Here is a 25,498-nt window from a genome sequence, read left to right on the forward strand (position 1 = left end):
CCAGTCAGTTTAATGTGTTCTCCTCTCCTCTGCCCAGTCAGTTTAATGTGTTCTCCTCTCCTCTGCCCAGTCAGTTTAATGTGTTCTCCTCTGCCCAGTCAGTTTAATGTGTTCTCCTCTGTCCAGTCAGTTTAATGTGTTCTTCTCTGCCCAGTCAGTTTAATGTGTTCTCCTCTGCCCAGTCAGTTTAATGTGTTCTCCTCTGTCCAGTCAGTTTAATGTGTTCTCCTCTCCTCTGTCCAGTCAGTTTAATGTGTTCTCCTCTGCCCAGTCAGTTTAATGTGTTCTCCTCTGCCCAGTCAGTTTAATGTGTTCTCCTCTGCCCAGTCAGTTTAATGTGTTCTCCTCTGCCCAGTCAGTTTAATGTGTTCTCCTCTCCTCTGCCCAGTCAGTTTAATGTGTTCTCCTCTGTCCAGTCAGTTTAATGTGTTCTCCTCTCCTCTGCCCAGTCAGTTTAATGTGTTCTCCTCTGCCCAGTCAGTTTAATGTGTTCTCCTCTGCCCAGTCAGTTTAATGTGTTCTCCTCTCCTCTGCCCAGTCAGTTTAATGTGTTCTCCTCTGTCCAGTCAGTTTAATGTGTTCTCCTCTGTCCAGTCAGTTTAATGTGTTCTCCTCTGCCCAGTCAGTTTAATGTGTTCTCCTCTGCCCAGTCAGTTTAATGTGTTCTCCTCTGCCCAGTCAGTTTAATGTGTTCTCCTCTGCCCAGTCAGTTTAATGTGTTCTCCTCTGCCCAGTCAGTTTAATGTGTTCTCCTCTGCCCAGTCAGTTTAATGTGTTCTCCTCTGCCCAGTCAGTTTAATGTGTTCTCCTCTGTCCAGTCAGTTTAATGTGTTCTCCTCTCCTCTGCCCAGTCAGTTTAATGTGTTCTCCTCTGCCCAGTCAGTTTAATGTGTTCTCCTCTGCCCAGTCAGTTTAATGTGTTCTCCTCTGTCCAGTCAGTTTAATGTGTTCTCCTCTGCCCAGTCAGTTTAATGTGTTCTCCTCTGCCCAGTCAGTTTAATGTGTTCTCCTCTGCCCAGTCAGTTTAATGTGTTCTCCTCTGCCCAGTCAGTTTAATGTGTTCTCCTCTCCTCTGCCCAGTCAGTTTAATGTGTTCTCCTCTGTCCAGTCAGTTTAATGTGTTCTCCTCTGCCCAGTCAGTTTAATGTGTTCTCCTCTACCCAGTCAGTTTAATGTGTTCTCCTCTGCCCAGTCAGTTTAATGTGTTCTCCTCTGCCCAGTCAGTTTAATGTGTTCTCCTCTACCCAGTCAGTTTAATGTGTTCTCCTCTGCCCAGTCAGTTTAATGTGTTCTCCTCTCCTCTGCCCAGTCAGTTTAATGTGTTCTCCTCTGCCCAGTCAGTTTAATGTGTTCTCCTCTACCCAGTCAGTTTAATGTGTTCTCCTCTCCTCTGCCCAGTCAGTTTAATGTGTTCTCCTCTACCCAGTCAGTTTAATGTGTTCTCCTCTGCCCAGTCAGTTTAATGTGTTCTCCTCTCCTCTGCCCAGTCAGTTTAATGTGTTCTCCTCTGCCCAGTCAGTTTAATGTGTTCTCCTCTGCCCAGTCAGTTTAATGTGTTCTCCTCTGCCCAGTCAGTTTAATGTGTTCTCCTCTCCTCTGCCCAGTCAGTTTAATGTGTTCTCCTCTGTCCAGTCAGTTTAATGTGTTCTCCTCTGCCCAGTCAGTTTAATGTGTTCTCCTCTGCCCAGTCAGTTTAATGTGTTCTCCTCTCCTCTGCCCAGTCAGTTTAATGTGTTCTCCTCTGCCCAGTCAGTTTAATGTGTTCTCCTCTGCCCAGTCAGTTTAATGTGTTCTCCTCTGCCCAGTCAGTTTAATGTGTTCTCCTCTCCTCTGCCCAGTCAGTTTAATGTGTTGCTTCACAATTGGGTTACCACAATTTGATTTAGAAAGTAATCAAATGCATTGAATGTAATTGAGTTATGTGTATGTCACAATTTAGCCATTTAGCAGACATGCACTCCAGAGCGAATTACAGTAAGCAAGAACAAAACATGGTACTACATCAAATACATAAACATCAAGAATCATGTACGTAATAAGCTAAGAACCTAAGAGTGGAATATCTATATAAGGAAACGAATGCATATACACTACTATAGAGTGCTATTTCTACATCAAATGACACCCCCTGGTGCCCCAAATGACACCCCTGAGAGGGAGGCCTATGGACCGTTATGCACTATGCAGACCGCTGCCATCTTACCCTATGCAGTAAGTTAACACATTCTGACCTGAGATCAGATTCATACGAGGTTTCCACTGGACACACACTGGTCTGATTAACCCATTCTGACCTGAGATCAGATTCTAGAAATGTCAGTCGCTCTTCGATTTTTCAAAAATAGCAGACCTACAAGGTCGCCACTCGGTGGCGCGATATGAGCTTGTAGATCTGCTATTTTTAAACAGCTAAAGCATAACATGATGCCGACACCAAAATGGGTGCCCGGTCAGAATGGGTTAAAACAACGTCAAACTCACCAACATTGCAGCTGTAAACGAAAAAAGCTTGAATTATTCTCTTTCTAAATCCTCAAAGTGTTTGTTTCATAAAAATCCACTGTAGACATTAAGTTATGAGTTACTTTGTGTCCTTGCAGGTGATTATTTTTGTAAGTGTTGCAGTTTGGAAGCGCTCGTTAGATATCACTCAACTGTCCTGCGTACCACCTGTTTTGAATTAGCACATAATGCAAGAGGCAGCAGGACGCTGCTTTACTGAAAACGAGTGCTTCCAAACTCTGACGGCCACAGTCTTGCAAATAGTCAATACATTATGGCTCAAACCGATGTTACTGTAAAGGGAAATACATCACCCCCAGCCCCCATTACTGTATGTCCCGTGGTGGAGGCCTGACTGAGCTGTTCCATTCCCACGTGACTGCTATTCCCCTATGGTTACAGACACAGACACCATGAGGTCAGAGGTCAGGCCATGATGACCCTATGGTTACAGACACAGACACCATGAGGTCAGAGGTCAGGCCATGATGACCCTATGGTTACAGACACAGACACCATGAGGTCAGAGGTCAGGCCATGATGACCCTATGGTTACAGACACAGACACCATGAGGTCAGAGGTCAGGCCATGATGACCCTATGGTTACAGACACAGACACCATGAGGTCAGAGGTCAGGCCATGATGACCCTATGGTTACAGACACAGACACCATTAGCCGCAATTTGCAACTCTAGATTTTTTTACAATGGGTTGAATCTAGAGTTGCAATAAGCTCCATCCACTTCCTATTCATGATTTTCGGTTTCTGATCTGCTGGTCTTAACCCATTCTGACCTGAGATCAGATTCATACGAGGTTTCCGCGGGACACACACTGGTCTGATGAACCCATTCTGACCTGAGATCAGATTCTAAAAATGTCAGTCGCTCTTCGATTTTTCAAAAATAGCAGACCTACAAGCTCGTATCGCGCCACTCGGTGGCGCGATACGAGCTTGTAGATCTGCTATTTTTAAATAGCTAAAGCACGACATGATGCTGACACCAAAATGGGTGCCCGGTCAGAATGGGTTAAATGACGTTAAACTCACCAACATTGCAGCTGTAGTCCAAGCTTGAATTATCCTCTTTCAATCTGCCGAGCTTGTTTTTCATAAAAATCCCCCGTAGACATGTTATAAGTTACTTTCTGTCCAAAATATTCCAAGAGTGACATTTCCGAGCCGCCATTTGTATTTTTGCAACGTGCCGTAAAACAAGATGTGAGGGGGAGCGCTTGTTTAATAGAATCTTACCTGCGCAGGTAAGACACCCAAAGAAGAGGCAGACACAGTGCGATGCCCCATCACACATAGCCTTCTATTAAACAAGCGCTCCCCCTCACATCTTGTTTTACGGCACGTTGCAAAAATACAAATGGCGGCTCGGAAATGTCACTCTTGGAATATTTTGGACAGAAAGTAACTCATAACATGTCTACGGGGGATTTTTATGAAAAACAAGCTCGGCAGATTGAAAGAGGATAATTCAAGCTTGGACTACAGCTGCAATGTTGGTGAGTTTAACGTCATTTAAGACCAGCAGATCAGAAACCGAAAATCATGAATAGGAAGTGGATGGAGCTTATTGCAACTCTAGATTCAACCCATTGTAAAAAAAATCTAGAGTTGCAAATTGCGGCTAAGACACCATGAGGTCAGAGGTCAGGCCATGATGACCCTATGGTTACAGACACAGACGCCATGAGGTCAGAGGTCAGGCCTTGATGACCCTATGGTTACAGACACAGACACCATGAGGTCAGAGGTCAGGCCATGATGACCCTATGGTTACAGACACAGACACCATGAGGTCAGAGGTCAGGCCACGATGACCCTATGGTTACAGACACAGACACCATGAGGTCAGAGGTCAGGCCATGATGACCCTATGGTTACAGACACAGACACCATGAGGTCAGGCCACGATGACCTTGAAATGCCAGTCAAATCAAGGTAGTGTCAGAGTTCAGTGGCCAGTTCCAAAGTAATACCGCCACCTGGTGGTGTACAATGGGAGCACAGATCAGTGGTGACACTGCACTACTACAGCACAAGCAATGACGTGATGGTAAATGAGACGAGACAACAAAGTCTAACCCATTCTGACCTGAGATCAGATTCATACGAGGTTTCCGCTGGACACACACTGGTCTGACGAACACATTCTGACCTGAGATCAGATTCTAAAAATGTCAGTCGTTCTTTGATTTTTTTCAAAAATAGCAGACCTACAAGCTCGTATCGCGCCACTCGGTGGCGCGATATGAGCTTGTAGATCTGCTATTTTTCAATAGCTAAAGCATAACATGATGCTGACACCAAAATGGGTGCCCGGTCAGAATGGGCTAAACGACGACAAAAAGATAATGGATGTTTGTGTATTGTATTACTCTTTAATTAATGACACTGCTTTGATCCAACAGATTTCTGTGTTGGCTCTGCACGGCCTATAATTCTATATCATGAGCGGAAACCAGCTATCTTCTTTTATTTATTGTAATAAATCAGTGTGGGAGTTTTATATTATATTAAATATTGAACGAATGAAAAGTATTCTTACTAAACCTGGGTCGGCATGCGGTTGGCTAAAATGAAATTAGCACGAGGGTGTTGAGGCGAGCATTCCGTTTACCGCTAAAAGCCTATATCAATCTTTTCTCAAGATATCTTATCTCTTAATTTCATTTTAGCCATCCACGATTTACACAAGATTTGATTCAAAAACATTTAAAAATATTCATTTACCTTTTTCGTGTGCCTCTGTCAGTTCCTGGCACCATCCATCCATCCATCCGTAGGCCTCTCATTGTAGAAACACCATCCATCCATCAGTAGGCCTCTCATTGTAGAAACAGCCTACATAACATTACGCGGTACACGCGTGCACGCGCGGGCACAGGGTTATTAGTGGTAATCATGCTCAGAATGGCATAATATACCATGTTACGGTGAAATTGGTGACCTGCTGAAATATGTGACAATCATGTAGACAATCACATAATGTTTGTAGCGCCTAAATCCCTATATTAGCCCATTCTGAACGGGCACCCATTTTGGTGTTAGCATCATGTTACGCTTTAGCTATTGAAAAATAGCAGATCTACAAGCTCATATCGCGCCACCGAGTGGCGCGCTACGAGCTTGTAGGTCTGCTATTTTTGAAAAATCGAGAAGAACGACTGACATTTTTAGAATCTGATCTCAGGTCAGAATGGGTTAATCAGACCAGTGTGTGTCCCAGTGGAAAACCTTGTATGAATCTGATCTCAGGTCAGAATGGGTTAAAGTGCTACTGGCTGGCAGTGGCTGCTGACGGTTGAGGATGAAGTTTAGACGGATGTGGATATTAAATTATATTTATTTACCGTCCAGAATCCTATACTTTGAATGCAAATGACATAAATAACAAACAGTCAAACGTGGTGAATGCAACGGTCCCTGTCTGCACAGTCAGAGATCAGTTTGCCTCCCATCAGCAACACCTGCAGTTCATTAGGGACAGCTGGGTTAAATACCCTCCCTGTAACCATGGCAACCTATAGGCCTTGATTGATGAATTAAATACCCTCCCTGTAATTTACAATTTACAATTTACAATTTAGGCATTTAGCAGACGCTCTTAATCCAGAGCGACTTACATTTAGGCAAGAACAAAAGCATGGGAATACATCACATAAAAGCATTTATCATGAAACATGCGTAAGCTAAGAAGGTAACAGTGGAATATCTATATGATGAAACTATACATACACTATACATAATAAACTATACATATTCACTACTATGCTATACATATGTACTATGGCGTGCTATGACTAAATACAATACAATTATAGTGCTGTCTACATAACATGCTATAAGTCTAAGTCAAATGCTATCTAAGCCAACAGAAATTCTATCTAAGGGGTTAGGGTAAGTGCTATGGGCCATGATGGAGTCTGAAAAGGTGGGTTTTCAGGCTACGGCGGAAGATTGGGAGTGATGCTGCAGTTCTGACTGCAATGGGAAGTGCATTCCACAGTTTTGGAGCCAGAAGGGAGAAGAGTTTGGGACGTGTGGAGCGTTGTCCCGGCGTTTTTAGTGAGGGTACTTCCAGGTTCCCTGCGTTGGCTGATCTGAGTGCACGGGAGGGTAAAAATAGCAGATCTACAAGCTCATATCGCGCCACCGAGTGGCTGTAACCATGGCAACCTATAGGCCTTGATTGATGAATTGGCACTGCCCTGTAGTGACATCACAGAGATGATAAGGAGGCTCAAATGGCTCTTACAATGTTAGTGTCCTAATGTAAACTGATGCAGTTTGTTCATTAGCAGGTATTTAGGGCAGGCCACGTATTTAACCCATTCTGACCTGAGATCAGATTCATACGAGGTTTCCGCCGGACACACACAGGTCTGATGAACCCATTCTGACCTGAGATCAGATTCTAAAAATGTCAGTCGCTCTTCGATTTTTCAAAAATAGCAGACCTACAAGCTCGTATCGCGCCACTCGGTGGCGCGATATGAGCTTGTAGATCTGCTATTTTTAAATAGCTAAAGCATAACATGATGCTGACACCAACATGGGTGCCCGGTCAGAATGGGTTAAAGTAGGGCTGTCAATCGATTAAAATATTTAATCTGATTAATCGCATGATTGTCCATAGTTAACTGTGATCAATCGCAAATTAATCGCATATTTTTTATCCGTTCTAAATATACCTTAAATCAGTGGTTTTCAAGATTCTTCTTATCAAGGCCCATTATTTATTCTGCATTTGAGCCACGGAACCACCATTTGATGACATTTAGCCTTCCAGACCCAAACTAAAGAACTGTATTGATGTTGGCCAATGGTACCATTACGAGAGATAACAGGCCATGTTGATCAAAATAACATGTTTTCTAAGTTTTCTAATTGTGTAGACTTAAATTAACTTAAGTAATGCAGCTGTTTAACAATTATTCAACTCTTCAGTGTAAAATTGCCATGCGTCTCTCAACCATTCTGTCAAACTTCACAGTGCGTTAATCGCACATCAAAACAAATTGTGCCGTTAAAAGGATTGTGAGTTAACTAGTTAATAGTGCGTTAACTTTGACAGACCTAATTTAAAGACCTCCATGTAAGTTGTGTGAAGTCCACAAGATGGTCACATATTTTGGAAGGTCACCAATTTCCCCATAATCTGAGTGTGAGTGAAGTGAGCGAGTGGCCGAGATTTTGGGTGTTGGAATTTGGCTATACACTATACAGATGGGCGGCTACGGCAGTCCGCTCCGGAAAACAGAAATGGATCATTGCTCGATAGATAAACCAGAAATGGATCAGTGCTCGATAGATAAACCAGAAATGGATCAGTGCTCGATAGATAAACCAGAAATGGATCAGTGCTCGATAGATAAACCAGAAATGGATCAGTGCTCGATAGATAAACCAGAAATGGATCAGTGCTCGATAGATAAACCAGAAATGGATCAGCGCTCGATAGATAAACCAGAAATGGATCAGTGCTCGATAGATAAACCAGAAATGGATCAGTGCTCGATAGATAAACCAGAAATGGATCAGTGCTCGATAGATAAACCAGAAATGGATCAGTGCTCGATAGATAAACCAGAAATGGATCAGTGCTCGATAGATAAACCAGAAATGGATCAGTGCTCGATAGATAAACCAGATAAATGGATCAGTGCTGGATAGATAAACCAGAAATGGATCAGTGCTCCATAGATAAACCAGAAATGGATCAGTGCTCGATAGATAAACCAGAAATGGATCAGTGCTCGATAGATAAACCAGATAAATGGATCAGTGCTCGATAGATAAACCAGAAATGGATCAGTGCTCCATAGATAAACCAGAAATGGATCAGTGCTCGATAGATAAACCAGAAATGGATCAGTGCTCGATAGATAAACCAGATAAATGGATCAGTGCTCCATAGATAAAACAGAAATGGATCAGTGCTCCATAGATAAACCAGAAATGGATCAGTGCTCGATAGATAAACCAGAAATGGATCAGTGCTCCATAGATAAACCAGAAATGGATCAGTGCTCGATAGATGAACCAGAAATGGATCAGTGCTCGATAGATAAACCAGAAATGGATCAGTGCTCGATAGATAAACCAGAAATGGATCAGTGCTCGATGGATAAACCAGAAATGGATCAGTGCTCGATAGATAAAACCAGAAATGGATCAGTGCTCGATAGATAAACCAGAAATGGATCAGTGCTCGATAGATAAACCAGAAATGGATCAGTGCTCGATAGATAAACCAGAAATGGATCAGTGCTCGATAGATAAACCAGAAATGGATCAGTGCTCGATGGATAAACCAGAAATGGATCAGTGCTCGATAGATAAACCAGAAATGGATCAGTGCTCGATAGATAAACCAGAAATGGATCAGTGCTCGATAGATAAAGCAGAAATGGATCAGTGCTCCATAGATAAACCAGAAATGGATCAGTGCTCGATAGATAAACCAGAAATGGATCAGTGCTCGATAGATAAACCAGAAATGGATCAGTGCTCGATAGATAAACCAGAAATGGATCAGTGCTCGATAGATAAACCAGCTTGCTGTCGCAGACCTTCCTCCTACGGCAGAACCTACACTTCCATTTATTTATATTTATTAATATTTATTGAAATAAACTGTCATACTGTACATTTACACCGATTGCTCCATCACCTCTCTCTCTTCTGCCGTGTAATGTGTTGGCATGCTCTGAATGAAGAAATAACACTAATTCCATATGTCATAATAATAATAACCATGTTTATTAAAACCGTTTTAGAATAACACAGATTGCTCCAGCACCTTCCTCTTTCCACCGCTGATCATGTCCAGCACATGTAAGAGGAAAGTTATCTGACGCGCGACGGGGTGTTCTCTTTTTTAACCCATTCTGAACGGGCACCCATTTTGGTGTCAGCATCATGTTATGCTTTAAAAATAGCAGATCTACAAGCTCATATCGCTCCACCGAGTGGCAAGATACGAGCTTGTAGGTCTGCCATTTTGTAAAAATTTAAGAACGACTGACATTTTTAGAATCTGATCTCAGGTCAGAATGGGTTCATCAGACCAGTGTGTGTCCAGTGGAAACCTCGTTATGAATCTGATCTCAGGTCAGAATGGGTTAATGTCTGTGTTTATGTTTGACGCGTGCTGCATAGACGCGTCGTCACCATGGCAACCAGAAAGCCATGGGAACGCGTCGCGTGGTGGTAACTAGGTGGGGGTAACTAGGTGGGGGTAACTAGGTGGTGGTAACTAGGTACAGCCCGTACATCTAAACAGAAACATCCTATCAGATTGTATTAAGCAATGTTAAACTCACCAACATTTGCAGCTGTGTACGAAGAGCTCTTTCTGTCTGAAAATAGTGTCAGAGAGTTGAGCCGCAATTGTACGGCCAGGTAGAAATCAGGCAATACTAGTATTTTGGATGCATTTGAAAAAGCAACAACTCACAATACAAGTCAAAAAATGGGTGTCATGCAAAGGAACTGTGAAAAGGGTGTGAAAATCCCATGACATCACAGAACATGTTTTAAAGTAGCACAGTACATTCATCAGTTACTTTTCCCCTTTTTATTGCTAATAACATATTTGGTTTCGCATAAATAATAGTTGTGACTCGTGTAACAAAACAGAAACATGCTGATGATTTGGGTCATACTGTATTATATATATATATATATTCTTCTTTTTTAGTTTTTACATCCCATCAACTCTTAACTAAAAATGCTTTGATACTGTTTAGCTGTATTTGAGCGTGTGTGTGTGTGTGTGTGTGTGTGTGTGTGTGTGTGTGTGTGTGTGTGTGCGCGCGTGCATGTGGTGTGTGTGTGTGTGTGTGTTTGTACAGAACTGGCACTGTTTTCTAACCCCACTCCACGAGAACAATGTAAACCTCAAAACATAAAATCAATCGATAACGCAAACCCGCGTATTTCAACGGGAAACTCCTCAATCCCCACAACGTACCAGGATTACTTATTTCAATTCAGAGAGACACGTCTGTGTGCCGACTCCACTCTGGTGTCTCTCCAGAGGAGAGACGTTCAAGACATTTTGGGACAGAGAGAGAGGTGAAGAAGGACGGGCCGGGCGGGCGCGGCCGGGCGTGGCTGGGCGCGGCGGCGCTCGTCTCAAACCTTCTGAGTAAAGTTTTCGGGGAACACTCCCTTGATGGACAGGTCCTTATGTTCCAACCAGTGAGACTCCTTCACCCCCACGAGCCAGCCGTCGTCCTGACAACACACAGTAAACAGATATTTATGTATACAGTACGTACGTATTTTAGTTTAGTAACAGTCTTTGGAATGTTTAGTGTTTAGTCTAGTTAGTCTAGTTTTGGCTGATTTTATGCACTTGCTGAAGATAACCTGGAAAATCTACGAGCTCACATCTCGCTGTGATCTTGTAGATCTGCTATTCTCAGCATGCAACCTAGGGCTGTATTTTGCGTGTCTTATTCCCTAACTTGAGTAAACTAAAGACCTGGAGGCGTGGTCGATGCCATTTGGCTATTCTGAGTGGCCAGAGAGCATTGACCACGCCTCCAGGTCTTTAGTTTACTCAAGTTAGGGAATAAGACCTGGTACTTAAGACACGCAAAATACAGCCCCGAGTGTGCAATGACTTATCCTGGAGCTCAGGGGTGCTAATGTGTGTTACATATTTAGTTCAGGGGAGCTCCAGCTCCCAGGCACCCCCGTAGTCGTCGCCGCTGGTGTCGTGAGTTGAATCATAAATGAATCACTACAGTGAACAGTAGTGTAACAGTAGTGAACAGTAGTGTAACAGTAGTGAACAGTAGTGTAACAGCACTGACCTGCTCGTCAGGAGCGTCGAAAGCCATCACCAGCACGACGTCGCCCGCCTTCAGCTCCAGCTCATCTCCGTCTGTCGCTGCGTAGTCGTGCACCGCCTTTACCTGGACAAACCATCACGCATATATTAATGTACCTTTACCTGGACAAACCATCACGCATATATTAATTTACCTTTACCTGGACAAACCATCACGCATATATTAATTTACCTTCACCTGGACAAACCATCACGCATATATTAATTTACCTTTACCTGGACAAACCATCACGCATATATTAATTTACCTTTACCTGGACAAACCATCACGCATATGTTAATTTACCTTTACCTGGACAAACCATCATGCATATATTAATGTACCTTTACCTGGACAAACCATCACGCATATGTTAATTTACCTTTACCTGGACAAACCATCACGCATATATTAATTTACCTTTACCTGGACAAACCATCACGCATATATTAATGTACCTTTACCTGGACAAACCATCACGCATATATTAATTTACCTTTACCTGGACAAACCATCACGCATATATTAATTTACCTTCACCTGGACAAACCATCACGCATATATTAATTTACCTTCACCTGGACAAACCATCACGCATATATTAATTTACCTTCACCTGGACAAACCATCACGCATATATTAATTTACCTTTACCTGGACAAACCATTATAATTAATTGCATTATTTATAGTGCTTTTCCAAGTGCTCAAAGCGCTTTACAACGGTTCATTCATTCATACAGACATTGGGAGGTGAAGCGGCGAACAGTCGACGCCAGCGTCCTCACTTCCCACATTCACACACCAACGGTGGCGAGCTCACACCGACCGACGCATTGGAGGCAATGTAGGGTTCAGTGTCTTTGCCCAAAGGACACTTCGACATGTGGACAGGAGGAGGAGGAGCCGGGATTCGAACCGCCGACACAGGGATCATTGGACGACCTGCTCTACCTCCTGAGCCACAGCCGCCCCTGCATTGGACCATATTTAATTGCGATTGCTTTTTAATCGGGGTTGATTAAAGAATCCCACCTTGTAGATGAATCCTGGTGGTAGTTCTCCATCAGAGCCGTTGGTCACCACCTCCTAAACCAGAAGAAATACCGTTAAAATGTGGAGAAAAATAATAATAATAATAAACGTGTATGTTTTGAAGGGTGGCAGCGGGGGCTGTCTTGAGTGTACAGGGTTCGATGAGGTCAGATCTGACTGACACATTAGGTTTGATTGACAGGTTTTGCAGGTTTTCATAGTAAACTGTGACCTACAGTCGCAATCATAGTACCTGATGATCATGTTTTGTTTTTTTTGGGGGGGGGGGGGGGGTGACATCACGGCACTCCATCTTTAAATGATTATTTCAAAAGATTTAAAAAAAATCTAAAATAAATCATTTAAAAAATCTAAACTTCTAAAAAAAAATCAATTTTTTTTCTTAAAAAAAGGAAATCTGGAAAAAAAATTTTTTAATTCAGAATGTATTTTTGTACGTTTGGGTCTCGAGCTGGAAAGGTTTGGTAGCCCCTGCTTTAACCCATTCTGGGCGATAACCCCTTTTGGTGTTAGCATTACGTTATGCTTTAGCTATTGAAAAATAGCAGATCTACAAGCTCATAGCGTGCCACCGAGTGGCGCGCTATGAGCTTGTAGGTCTGCTATTTTTGAAAAATCGAAGAACGACTGACGTAGAAGACATTTTTAGAATCTGATCTCAGGTCAGAATGGAAAACTGTCAGGATGTAGAAGACATTTTTAGAATCTGATCTCAGGTCAGAATGGAAAACTGTCAGGATGTAGAAGACATTTTTTAGAATCTGATCTCAGGTCAGAATGGAAAACTGTCAGGATGTAGAAGACATTTTTAGAATCTGATCTCAGGTCAGAATGGAAAACTGTCAGGATGTAGAAGACATTTTTAGAATCTGATCTCAGGTCAGAATGGAAAACTGTCAGGATGTAGAAGACATTTTTAGAATCTGATCTCAGGTCAGAATGAAAAACTGTCAGGATGTAGAAGACATTTTTTTTAATCTGATCTCAGGTCAGAATGGAAAACTGTCAGGATGTAGAAGACATTTTTAGAATCTGATCTCAGGTCAGAATGGGTTAATGAAGTGGTCATGGATGGAGCCTGTGTGACAGACGGTATGCACTGTGTGGTCTACTCCCACCACGCTTGTGTCTTGTGGTGTTTGAGTGCATAAGGTGTTCTACTCCACCGGTTCTCAACGTATATGTGGGGTCCAGGGACCCCCAGGGGTCCTTGAGGGGTTTCCAGGGGGTCCAGGGACCCCCACGGGTCCTTGAGGGGTTTCCAGGGGGTCCAGGGACCCCCAGGGGTCCATGAGGGGTTTCCAGCAGATCTACAAGCTCATATCGCGCCACCGAGTGGCGCGATACGAGCTTGTAGGTCTGCTATTTTTGAAAAATCTTAGAGCGACTGACATTTTTTAGAATCTGATCTCAGGTCAGAATGGGGTAAATCAGACCAGTGTGTGTCCAGTGGAAACCTGGTATGAATCTGATCTCAGGTCAGAATGGGTTAAGGGCCTGTAGCTCCAACACTGTATAGGCTATACCAAATGCAACCAAACGGACCATGCAGGCATGCAGAGCACAGATTATAAAGAAAATGAACACAAAACAAATCAAATGTGGATCCGTGTCCTATCAGACAGACTGAGGGTGGATCCATGTCCTATCAGACAGACTGAGGGTGGATCCATGTCCCATCAGACAGACTGAGGGTGGATCCATGTCCCATCAGACTGGGGTTGAGAACCAGTGAGTTCTACTCTACTCTACCCCCCCCCCCCCCCCCCCGGCCTTCCCCCGCCCTGCCTCAGCGTCCCAGTTGGGCTGTGCGTAGGGTGAGGTTCCATCATCGCCGGGGGGCGCCGTGTCTTCGTCGTCCCAGCCCCCAGCCCCTCCTCCTCCTCCTCCTCCTCCCCCTGCCTGGGGGGGGGCGTCATCCCCCCAGCCCCCCCCCTGAGCTTCCTCCTGGGGGGGGTTCGGGTGCCGGTCGTCATCCTCCTGCCCCGCGGCGGGCTGCTCCGGCTGGGGGAGGCGTTTGTTTTGGTAATAGGGAAGGAGGGGGGCGTTGGATGGAATGGGGGGGGGGGGGGGGGGGTAATGGCAGCACCCCAGGAGGATTTGGTTTCACGGGTACAATGGGATCAGGGTTGGTTTTACGGGTACAATGGGATCAGGGTTTTACGGGTACAATGGGATCAGGGTTGGTTTTACGGGTACAATGGGATCAGGGTTGGTTTTACGGGTACAATGGGATCAGGGTTTTACGGGTACAATGGGATCAGGGTTGGTTTTACGGGTACAATGGGATCAGGGTTGGTTTTACGGGTACAACGGGATCAGGGTTGGTTTCACGGGTACAATGGGATCAGGGTTGGTTTCACGGGTACAACGGGATCAGGGTTGGTTTTACGGGTACAACGGGATCAGGGTTGGTTTCACGGGTACAATGGGATCAGGGTTGGTTTTACGGGTACAATGGGATCAGGGTTTTACGGGTACAATGGGATCAGGGTTTTACGGGTACAATGGGATCAGGGTTGGTTTTACGGGTACAATGGGATCAGGGTTTTACGGGTACAATGGGATCAGGGTTTTACGGGTACAACGGGATCAGGGTTGGTTTCACGGGTACAATGGGATCAGGGTTGGTTTTACGGGTACAATGGGATCAGGGTTGGTTTCACGGGTACAATGGGATCAGGGTTGGTTTCACGGGTACAACGGGATCAGGGTTGGTTTTACGGGTACAATGGGATCAGGGTTGGTTTTACGGGTACAATGGGATCAGGGTTGGTTTTACGGGTACAATGGGATCAGGGTTGGTTTTACGGGTACAATGGGATCAGGGTTGGTTTCACGGGTACAACAGGATCAGGGTTGGTTTCACGGGTACAATGGGATCAGGGTTGGTTTTACGGGTACAACAGGATCAGGGTTGGTTTTACGGGTACAATGGGATCAGGGTTGGTTTCACGGTACAATGGGATCAGGGTTGGTTTTACGGGTACAATGGGATCAGGGTTGGTTTCACGGTACAATGGGATCAGGGTTGGTTTTACGGGTACAATGGGATCAGGGTTGGTTTTACGGGTACAATGGGATCAGGGTTGGTTTTACGGGTACAATGGGATCAGGGTTGGTTTCACGGGTACAATGGGATCAGGGTTGGTTTCACGGGTACAATGGGATCAGGGTTTTACGGGTACAACGGGATCAGGGTTGGTTTTACGGGTACAATGGGATCAGGGTTGGTTTCACGGGTACAATGGGATCAGGGTTGGTTTCACGGGTACAATGGGATCAGGGTTTTACGGGTACAACGGGATCAGGGTTGGTTTTACGGGTACAATGGGATCAGGGTTGGTTTTACGGGTACAATGGGATCAGGGTTGGTTTCACGGGTACAATGGGATCAGGGTTGGTTTTACGGGTACAATGGGATCAGGGTTGGTTTCACGGGTACAATGGGATCAGGGTTGGTTTCACGGGTACAACGGGATCAGGGTTGGTTTTACGGGTACAATGGGATCAGGGTTGGTTTCACGGGTACAATGGGATCAGGGTTGGTTTTACGGGTACAATGGGATCAGGGTTGGTTTCACGGGTACAATGGGATCAGGGTTGGTTTTACGGGTACAATGGGATCAGGGTTGGTTTTACGGGTACAATGGGATCAGGGTTTCACGGGTACAACGGGATCAGGGTTTTACGGGTACAATGGGATCAGGGTTTTACGGGTACAATTGGATCAGGGTTGGTTTCACGGGTACAATGGGATCAGGGTTTTACGGGTACAATGGGATCAGGGTTTTACGGGTACAATTGGATCAGGGTTGGTTTCACGGGTACAATGGGATCAGGGTTTTACGGGTACAATGGGATCAGGGTTTCACGGGTACAATGGGATCAGGGTTGGTTTTACGGGTACAATGGGATCAGGGTTGGTTTCACGGGTACAATGGGATCAGGGTTCACAAAACCAAGAGAGGGAGATTGACAAAAGAGAGTTTTAAGTCAAGTGTTATTAAAGGAAAAGAGCTTTCTTTTCATATTATAGTCCTTTAAGGTTTTTACTGTGTATGAATGAATGTCCCAACCGACTCTGCAGGAGGCTAGCCATTTATTTATCCGTCTTATGGCCCCAGGGGGGTGAAGCTCTCAAACCGCTGGTCCAATCAGTGCCAGGCTCCTTGTATGTATTCATATCGCTGGTCCAATCAGTGCCAGGCTCCTTGTATGTATTCATATCGCTGGTCCAATCAGTGCCAGGCTCCTTGTATGTATCCATATCGCTGGTCCAATCAGTGCCAGGTGGTTCCTTGTATGTATCCATAATGCTGGTCCAATCAGTGCCAGGTGGTTGCTTGTATGTACTCACACATGTATTCACTGTTTACAGAAGAACATGCTTACCGTCGCCTCCCATGAATCCCAAGATGGCGCCTGTCCCGTGCAGCGGTAACAAACAGAGAGGGCTAGTGAGACGAGGGTGTGACGCAGACGGTACAACAATAAAAGACTTATGCAACGCCTGAGACTCAAACCCGGGTCTCCCACACAGCACTATAGAGGCAAACATCTTATCCACTTATCTTAGCCTAAAGTGCAGACCTTGGCTAGTGTGGGAGATGTTAGGCTTATAATCGGTCGTCAGGCTTCAGTAACTCTGCTACAACATGAACACAGGATGCAACTTGTTTGGAGTGACTCTCCCATAACCAACCGGTCAAAGACTTGGACCGTAACCAACGGGTCAAAGACTTGGACCATAAACCAACCGGTCAAAGACTTGGACCATAACCAACCGGTCAAAGACTTGGACCATAACCAACCGGTCAAAGACTTGGACCATAAACCAACCGGTCAAAGACTTGGACCGTAACCAACCGGTCAAAGACTTGGACCATAACCAACCGGTCAAAGACTTGGACCATAAACCAACCGGTCAAAGACTTGGACCATAAACCAACCGGTCAAAGACTTGGACCGTAACCAACCGGTCAAAGACTTGGACCATAACCAACCGGTCAAAGACTTGGACCGTAACCAACCGGTCAAAGACTTGGACCATAACCAACCGGTCAAAGACTTGGACCATAACCAACCGGTCAAAGACTTGGACCATAACCAACCGGTCAAAGACTTGGACCGTTGTCCAACGTCCAGTGTAAGTGAGTTCTCCTGGTCCACAGAGACGCCTGCTGACCTGCGTTGCCGTGGGAACAGGCTGTGTGTACGGAGCCTCGTCGTCAGAAAGCTCGTCTTCGTCCTGGTTGGGGGCGGAGGTCGGACGTGGAGGCGGGCGGTTTGCCGGTGGTCCGGGCGGGCCGGGCCTCTGAGTGGCGCGCACACACACACACACACACACACGTACATGCACACACACACCCATACACGTTTGTGTGCACACACATCCACATGCGTGCATGCACAAGAAGTGATGTTAACGCACGCGCACACACACGAGCAAACACACACACACACACACACACACACACACACACACCATGCAGAGTTAGTAACCACAGGTTAATAACCACAGGTCAATAGTTGTAAGAGTTGATGCGTTGTTTATTACTGTTTATTCATCTGTCTCTTACTGTACCTTTGGTGGTGAGTCGGCGGACTCGCTGTGATTGGCTCCCTCCATCTCGCTGACAAGAGAGACACAAGAGGGTTGGGCACAATATTACTGACTGACATTTAGGAGACCAGTTCAGTACATGGTTAAGACCACAGGAGGGCAGCAGAGGGCTTCAAACAGGTAGCTCCAGTCTCACACAGACAGCAGCAGCAACAGTTAAAGAGAGAAAAACAGGTGTGCTTCCTCTGGAAACTGCCATAATTTGTTTAAAGGTATATTCAGTGATTTCACTCAAAAAACCTTAGGTTTCGTTTTTGGCTGTGGGACCCAGCCTTTCGTCCAATCAGGATAGAGAGTCAAAAACGAAACCTAAGGTTTTTTGACCCCCAGGGGTTAACTGGGGACAGGGAGGAACTCCTTATATGGCCAGCACACTCTATAGTAGAGAGGATTATCACAACAAAACAAAAAAATAAGTGATATTTGAATTAAGTGAAATCACTGAATATACCTTTAAGGCAGTGAAAACTCATAAACCAACTAAATGGAAAAAGCTGCACTCCAAAATAAAACTATAAGTCTGGAGGCTACTGCTGTTAATAAACATGAGATATTCCATCTGAGCCAGTCTTGCATCTTTTATTTTGGAGTGCTGCTTTTTTCCATGTAGTTGCAGGTTTATGAGTTAAGCTGCAGCAGCAGTTTTTGGAAAGAAAGGTTTTTGTATGAAATACATTCAACAGACAAAAGAAAAAACACGTTTTTGCTACGAGTTAGACTACATAATATCATGCGATATCAAATCATCATGCGATGATGATATATCTATAGTGTAAATGAACTCCTGTGAAATTGTTGTGATTAGTTTTCCGGAGATTTTGTTAGTAGTAACTACGGAAGCCCAGTGGTCCAAAAGCGTTGGAATAAAAATGTCTATGGGATAGAAAAATAACAAAGAAAAGATAAATACATATTGTGTCTATGGTTGCCTATAATTGCTTGATATGTTTTCATTGTTTATTTCATTGTGGTATTTATTGTTAAATGTTTGGACAAATGGACTTCCATAACATCCTCTCGAGCTGACATTAAAGGTATATTCAGTGATTTCACTTAATTCAAATATCACTTATTTTTTTGTTTTGTTGTGATAATCCTCCCTACTATAGAGTGTGCTGGCCATATAAGGAGTTCCTCCCTGTCCCCAGTTAACCCCTGGGGGTCAAAAAACCTTAGGTTTCGTTTTTGACTCTCTATCCTGATTGGACGAAAGGCTGGGTCCCACAGCCAAAAACGAAACCTAAGGTTTTTTTAGTGAAATCACTGAATATACCTTTAAGGTTAAATAAATGAGTTCTGCGGGACACCTCTGACTATCAACATCTTGTCAAGCATGCTGGGCCAATTGGAACAACCCTCAGGCAGTGAAACGGCCAATCGGAAGCCAGGACAGAGTCAGACGCAGCAACCAGGAAGTAGCGTTAATGATACGACGCACAAGGACGAGGAGTGTTATTGGCTGGTTTAGTGGAGCGGCCGGGCGGTTCAAAGAGTGTTATTGGCTGGTTTAGTGGAGCGGCCGGGCGGGTCCCAGAGTGTCATTGGCTGGTTTAGTGTGGAGCGGCCGGGCGGGTCCAATTACCTCTTCCCAGAATCTTCTGTATTTCCTGCTGCCTTGTCAACCTTTCTGCAGAGGGGCGGTATGAAGTATAAACACATCACTGACGTGACCGTGACACTGTATTCTAGGGGTTAAGAACACGTTCATCCCGGTGTTCTGACCGTGACACTGTATTCTAGGGGTTAAGAACGCTTTTATCCCGGTGTTCTGACCGTGACACTGTATTCTAGGGGTTAAGAACACTTTTATCCCGGTGTTCTGACCATGACACTGTATTCTAGGGGTTAAGAACACGTTCATCCCGGTGTTCTGTCGGCTAGCATGTCTAGCATATACACCACACACCTCCAGAGTTACTTTTTATATACCTGGTATATTATTATTTCACTCCGAAAAGATTACAAAAACCTGTAATCCATTATTACATTTGAGAGAATTCCACGCCCACAATGCAAATGTATTTGTGCCCATGGAGCGCACGGCTTTGTGCACGGATTCAAGGTCGGCCATTCACGCCTGTGCCTTGTGGCCTTGACCTCTGTGACCTCTGCCTTGTGCTGCCTTAGTGGCAGCGGTGGCCGAACGGTTTGCGGAGCGGTCTTGATATCGTGAAGGTCGCTATAGTTCGTATCCCCGGACCGGCACGTTAAAATTACCACCGCTGAAGTGCCCTTGGACAAGGCATTGAACCCCTACCATGAAATGTTCTATGAGCAGGGCCTGGCTGTAAACAAGTTCTTGAGCTTAGTCCAGTTACCCTGGGTAAACATAGTACCTTTCCTTTCCTTAGTCCAGTTACCCTGGGTAAACATAGTACCTTTCCTTTCCTTAGTCCAGTTACCCTGGGTAAACATAGTACCTTTCCTTTCCTTAGTCCAGTTACCCTGGGTAAACATAGTACCTTTCCTTTCCTTAGTCCAGTTACCCTGGGTAAACATAGTACCTTTCCTTTCCTTTAGTCCAGTTACCCTGGGTAAACATAGTACCTTTCCTTTCCTTTCCTTAGTCCAGTTACCCTGGGTAAACATAGTACCTTTCCTTTCCTTAGTCCAGTTACCCTGGGTAAACATAGTACCTTTCCTTTCCTTTAGTCCAGTTACCCTAGGTAAACATAGTACCTTTCCTTTCCTTAGTCCAGTTACCCTGGGTAAACATAGTACCTTTCCTTTCCTTAGTCCAGTTACCCTGGGTAAACATAGTACCTTTCCTTTCCTTTAGTCCAGTTACCCTGGGTAAACATAGTACCTTTCCTTTCCTTAGTCCAGTTACCCTGGGTAAACATAGTACCTTTCCTTTCCTTAGTCCAGTTACCCTGGGTAAACATGGTACCTTTCCTTTCCTTAGTCCAGTTACCCTGGGTAAACGTAGTACCTTTCCTTTCCTTAGTCCAGTTACCCTGGGTAAACATAGTACCTTTCCTTTCCTTAGTCCAGTTACCCTGGGTAAACATAGTACCTTTCCTTTCCTTTCCTTTAGTCCAGTTACCCTGGGTAAACATAGTACCTTTCCTTTCCTTTCCTTAGTCCAGTTACCCTGGGTAAACATAGTACCTTTCCTTTCCTTAGTCCAGTTACCCTGGGTAAACATAGTACCTTTCCTTTCCTTAGTCCAGTTACCCTGGGTAAACATAGTACCTTTCCTTTCCTTTAGTCCAGTTACCCTGGGTAAACATAGTACCTTTCCTTTCCTTAGTCCAGTTACCCTGGGTAAACATAGTACCTTTCCTTTCCTTAGTCCAGTTACCCTGGGTAAACATGGTACCTTTCCTTTCCTTAGTCCAGTTACCCTGGGTAAACGTAGTACCTTTCCTTTCCTTAGTCCAGTTACCCTGGGTAAACATAGTACCTTTCCTTTCCTTAGTCCAGTTACCCTGGGTAAACATAGTACCTTTCCTTTCCTTTCCTTTAGTCCAGTTACCCTGGGTAAACATAGTACCTTTCCTTTCCTTTCCTTAGTCCAGTTACCCTGGGTAAACATAGTACCTTTCTTTCTTTCTGTGGCCGTTGACATGTCACTGCCTTGACCTCTGCCATTTCAACCAAGCTCTGTGGCTGTTCGACCATTTTGTTTTATAGCCTTGCAATGATTCAGTTTGGCTGATTGGTGACTCGTATTATTCCAATGAATTGCAGTCAGTTCTAAAAAGGACCAGTGCTTTTCAACCCTTTTCATGTCAAGGCCCATTATTTATTCTGTATTTGAGCCACGGAACCACCATTTGATGACATTTAGCCTCTCAGATGCAAAACTAAAGAATACTTTGTTGTCGTTGGATAGGATTTTGTCTACAATGCCATGCGTTTGTCAAACGTTGACCAAAATAACAATTCTTCTACATCCTCTAGTTCTGTAGACTGTAGAATTCTGGGAGATTTTTAACAATAATTTAACTCTTGAGAGTGTAAAATGAAACCAAATGGACCCATCAAATAATGGTCCGTGGCTCAAATGCCAACTAAATAATGGTCCCTCATTATGAAAGAGTTTGAAAACCACTGATTTACAAAAATAAATTGAACGTTCAAAGAATGGAGAAACAAGGTTTCTGCCCGTGTTCGGAGAGGAGACTCTGGTACCTAAAGAATGGAGAAACAAGGTTTCTGCCCGTTAGGAGAGGAGACTCTGGTACCTACTTTGCCTCTTTCTGTTCCTCCAGTTTGGTCATGATGTCATTGAGGTTCTGACTCAGCTGGAGGAAGAGCAAAGGTTATGGATGCACCACATAATAATAACAATAATAATAAATAATAAAGGTTAGGGATGCACCATATAATAATAACAATAATAATAAATAATAAAGTTTAGGGATGCACCATATAATAATAACAATAATAATAAATAATAAAGGTTAGGGATGCACCATAATAACAATAATAATAAATAATAAAGGTTAGGGATGCACCATAATAACAATAATAATAACAATAACAATAACAATAACAATAAAGGTTATGGATGCACCATATAATAATAATAATAATAAATAATAATAAAGGTTATGGATGCACCATATAATAATAATAATAATAATAAATAATAAAGGTTAGGGATGCACCATAATAACAATAATAATAACAATAACAATAACAATAACAATAAAGGTTATGGATGCACCATATAATAATAATAATAATAAATAATAATAAAGGTTATGGATGCACCATATAATAATAATAATAACAATAACAATAACAATAACAATAACAATAACAATAACAATAACAATAACAATAATACTAATACTAATAATAATAATAATAATAATAATAATAATAATAATAAATAATAAATAATACATAATAAATATAATAATAATAATAATAATAAAGGTTATGGATGCACCATATAATAATAATAATAATAATAATAATTATTATAATAATTATAGTCTGTACCTGTCCATCTCTATTCATATATACTCTAAGGTATGACCCTGCAAATAATCGGAGATCAGATATCGGCCATAATTTCATAATCGTGCACACCTAGTACACTACATACATGGCAGAGCACACGCACGCACGCACGCACGCACGCACGCACACACACACACACACACACACACACACACACACACACACACACACACACACACACACACACACACACACACACACACACACACACACACACACACACACACACACACACACACACACACACACACACACACACACACACACACACAGCAGGGGGAAAAAACATTCGGTCTCACCTTCCCCATTTCCTTGTGGAACATCTCCTGATATCCTGCCATGCTCTGGAATGTATGAACATACAAGCCAACACGACTGGACACACACACACACACACACACACACACACACACACACACACACACACACACACACACACACACGCACACACACACACACACACACACACACACACACACAGTGAGAATATATCTGGATGTTGCAAGGTGGGTGAACGAACACATAGGTAGGTAGGTAGGTAGGTATGTGGGTGAACGAACACATAGGTAGGTAGGTATGTGGGTGAACGAACACATAGGTAGGTAGGTATGTGGGTGAACGAACACATAGGTAGGTAGGTATGTGGGTGAACGAACACATAGGTAGGTAGATATGTGGGTGAACGAACACATAGGTAGGTAGGTAGGTAGGTAGGTAGGTATGTATGTGGGTGATTAACACATAGGTAGGTGAACACGGACATTGCTGTTCTTTGGAGTGGTTGCACCACTCCACCACACCCCTGTGAACTGAGTGGTGCAACTACAATATCGTGTGCAGCCTTAATACCTGTCCCCACAGCAACGATATAGTGTGCAGCCTTAATACCTGTCCCCACAGCAACGATATAGTGTGCAGCCTTAATACATGTCCCCACAGCAACGATATAGTGTGCAGCCTTAATACCTGTCCCCACAGCAACGATAAAGTGTGCAGCCTTAATACCTGTCCCCACAGCAACGATAAAGTGTGCAGCCTTAATACCTGTCCCCACAGCAACGATATAGTGTGCAGCCTTAATACCTGTCCCCACAGCAACGATATAGTGTGCAGCCTTAATACCTGTCCCCACAGCAACGATATAGTGTGCAGCCTTAATACCTGTCCCCACAGCAACGATATAGTGTGCAGCCTTAATACCTGTCCCACAGCGCGGGGAGCTCATCTTGTAGCTCCACATTCAGCTCCTCAAACACCTTCTGGGCTCTCCCCAGCTCCTCCTCCGCCTACACACACGCACACACACACACACACACACACACACACACACACACACGGACGAGCGCACACACACACACACACACACGGACGCGCACACACAGAAGAAGAAGCGTGTTGTTTTTGTAGCACTTTTCCTATAAGACATTTTTACAATGTTGTCAACGAAGGAGACGGTTGTTAAGTAAGAAACAGAAACAAACAGATTAGCAGGAGCAGGTAACATTAAAGTTGGTGTAAGTGATAGGTTTTGTTTATTTTGTTTCTTTTGGTTAAAATAAGTGTTAATTTGATCCAAACCAGAGAGAGACCTCATACAGTACTGTATGTATACTGTACTATATACTGTACAGGCCTAATACAGTACACAGAATAAACAAGTTGAAGTGAACAATAAAAACACAATTGGAACAGGGACACTTTAACCCATTCTGACCTGATTCTAAAAATGTCTTCTACATCCTGACAGTTTTCCATTCTGACCTGAGATCAGATTCTACAAAATGTCTTCTACATCCTGACAGTTTTCCATTTTGACCTGAGATCAGATTGTCTTCTACTGTACGTCAGTCGCTCTTTGATTTAAAAAAAATAGCAGACCTACAAGCTCTTAGCGCGCCACTCGGTGGCGCGCTAAGAGCTTGTAGATCTGCTATTTTTCAATAGATAAAGCATAACATGATGCTGACACCAAAATGGGTGCCCGGTCAGAATGGGTTAAAGTGTAAGCTGGTGAATGGGTTCTCTCTCCTCATTGGATGCAATTGGTGTCCTGAAAGGTCTATAGCAAACTAAATATACACTTACACCACCTTTAAAGGGCTCGTTCACGCCCTAAATTACTTTCTTTCCTATCGATTACTCACCCCGTGAAGACTTGAATTCATGGACACTTTTTCTCCCATTCCTAAGCCAATAATGATGTGATGACCAGCAGTTGTTCCCTATGGAGACACAAAGACTCTCCTTTGTGTCTCCATTAGGAGCCCACCACCCGGTCATCAAATTATTAGCGTAGGAATGTGACAAAAAAACAAACTAAAAGTATCTCTATGAATTTGAGGCTTCACGCGATGTGTAATTGATAGAAATTAAGTCATTTCTTTGAGTGAACTACTACATTTATTTATTATTATTATTTTTTTTGCTTTAGTAAAGTAATTAATTTCACCTGGTTTCTTGACAAGTTAGTCTGAGCC

The 25,498-nt window shown here is 43.7% G+C and overlaps 1 protein-coding gene across 1 annotated transcript in view; it reads right to left on the minus strand.

Moving 5' to 3' along the window:
* Positions 1-9,258: 9,258 nt before the first annotated feature.
* bin1b (bridging integrator 1b) overlaps positions 9,259-25,498 on the minus strand; it is a gene marked incomplete at its 5' end in the record, with an annotated part of 30,979 nt that continues 14,739 nt past the window's right edge. Inside the window, 8 exons of the mRNA XM_083758977.1 lie at positions 9,259-10,761; positions 11,346-11,447; positions 12,398-12,451; positions 18,006-18,054; positions 19,627-19,671; positions 22,239-22,294; positions 23,321-23,396; positions 24,222-24,307. Coding sequence (XP_083615103.1) covers positions 10,660-10,761; positions 11,346-11,447; positions 12,398-12,451; positions 18,006-18,054; positions 19,627-19,671; positions 22,239-22,294; positions 23,321-23,396; positions 24,222-24,307 — 570 coding nt within the window. The 3' untranslated portion in view covers positions 9,259-10,659. The remainder of the gene's footprint in view (positions 10,762-11,345; positions 11,448-12,397; positions 12,452-18,005; positions 18,055-19,626; positions 19,672-22,238; positions 22,295-23,320; positions 23,397-24,221; positions 24,308-25,498) is intronic.

Source organism: Protomyctophum parallelum (assembly GCF_964188405.1).
Source record: "Protomyctophum parallelum genome assembly, chromosome: 23".
Lineage (NCBI taxonomy): Eukaryota > Metazoa > Chordata > Actinopteri > Myctophiformes > Myctophidae > Protomyctophum > Protomyctophum parallelum.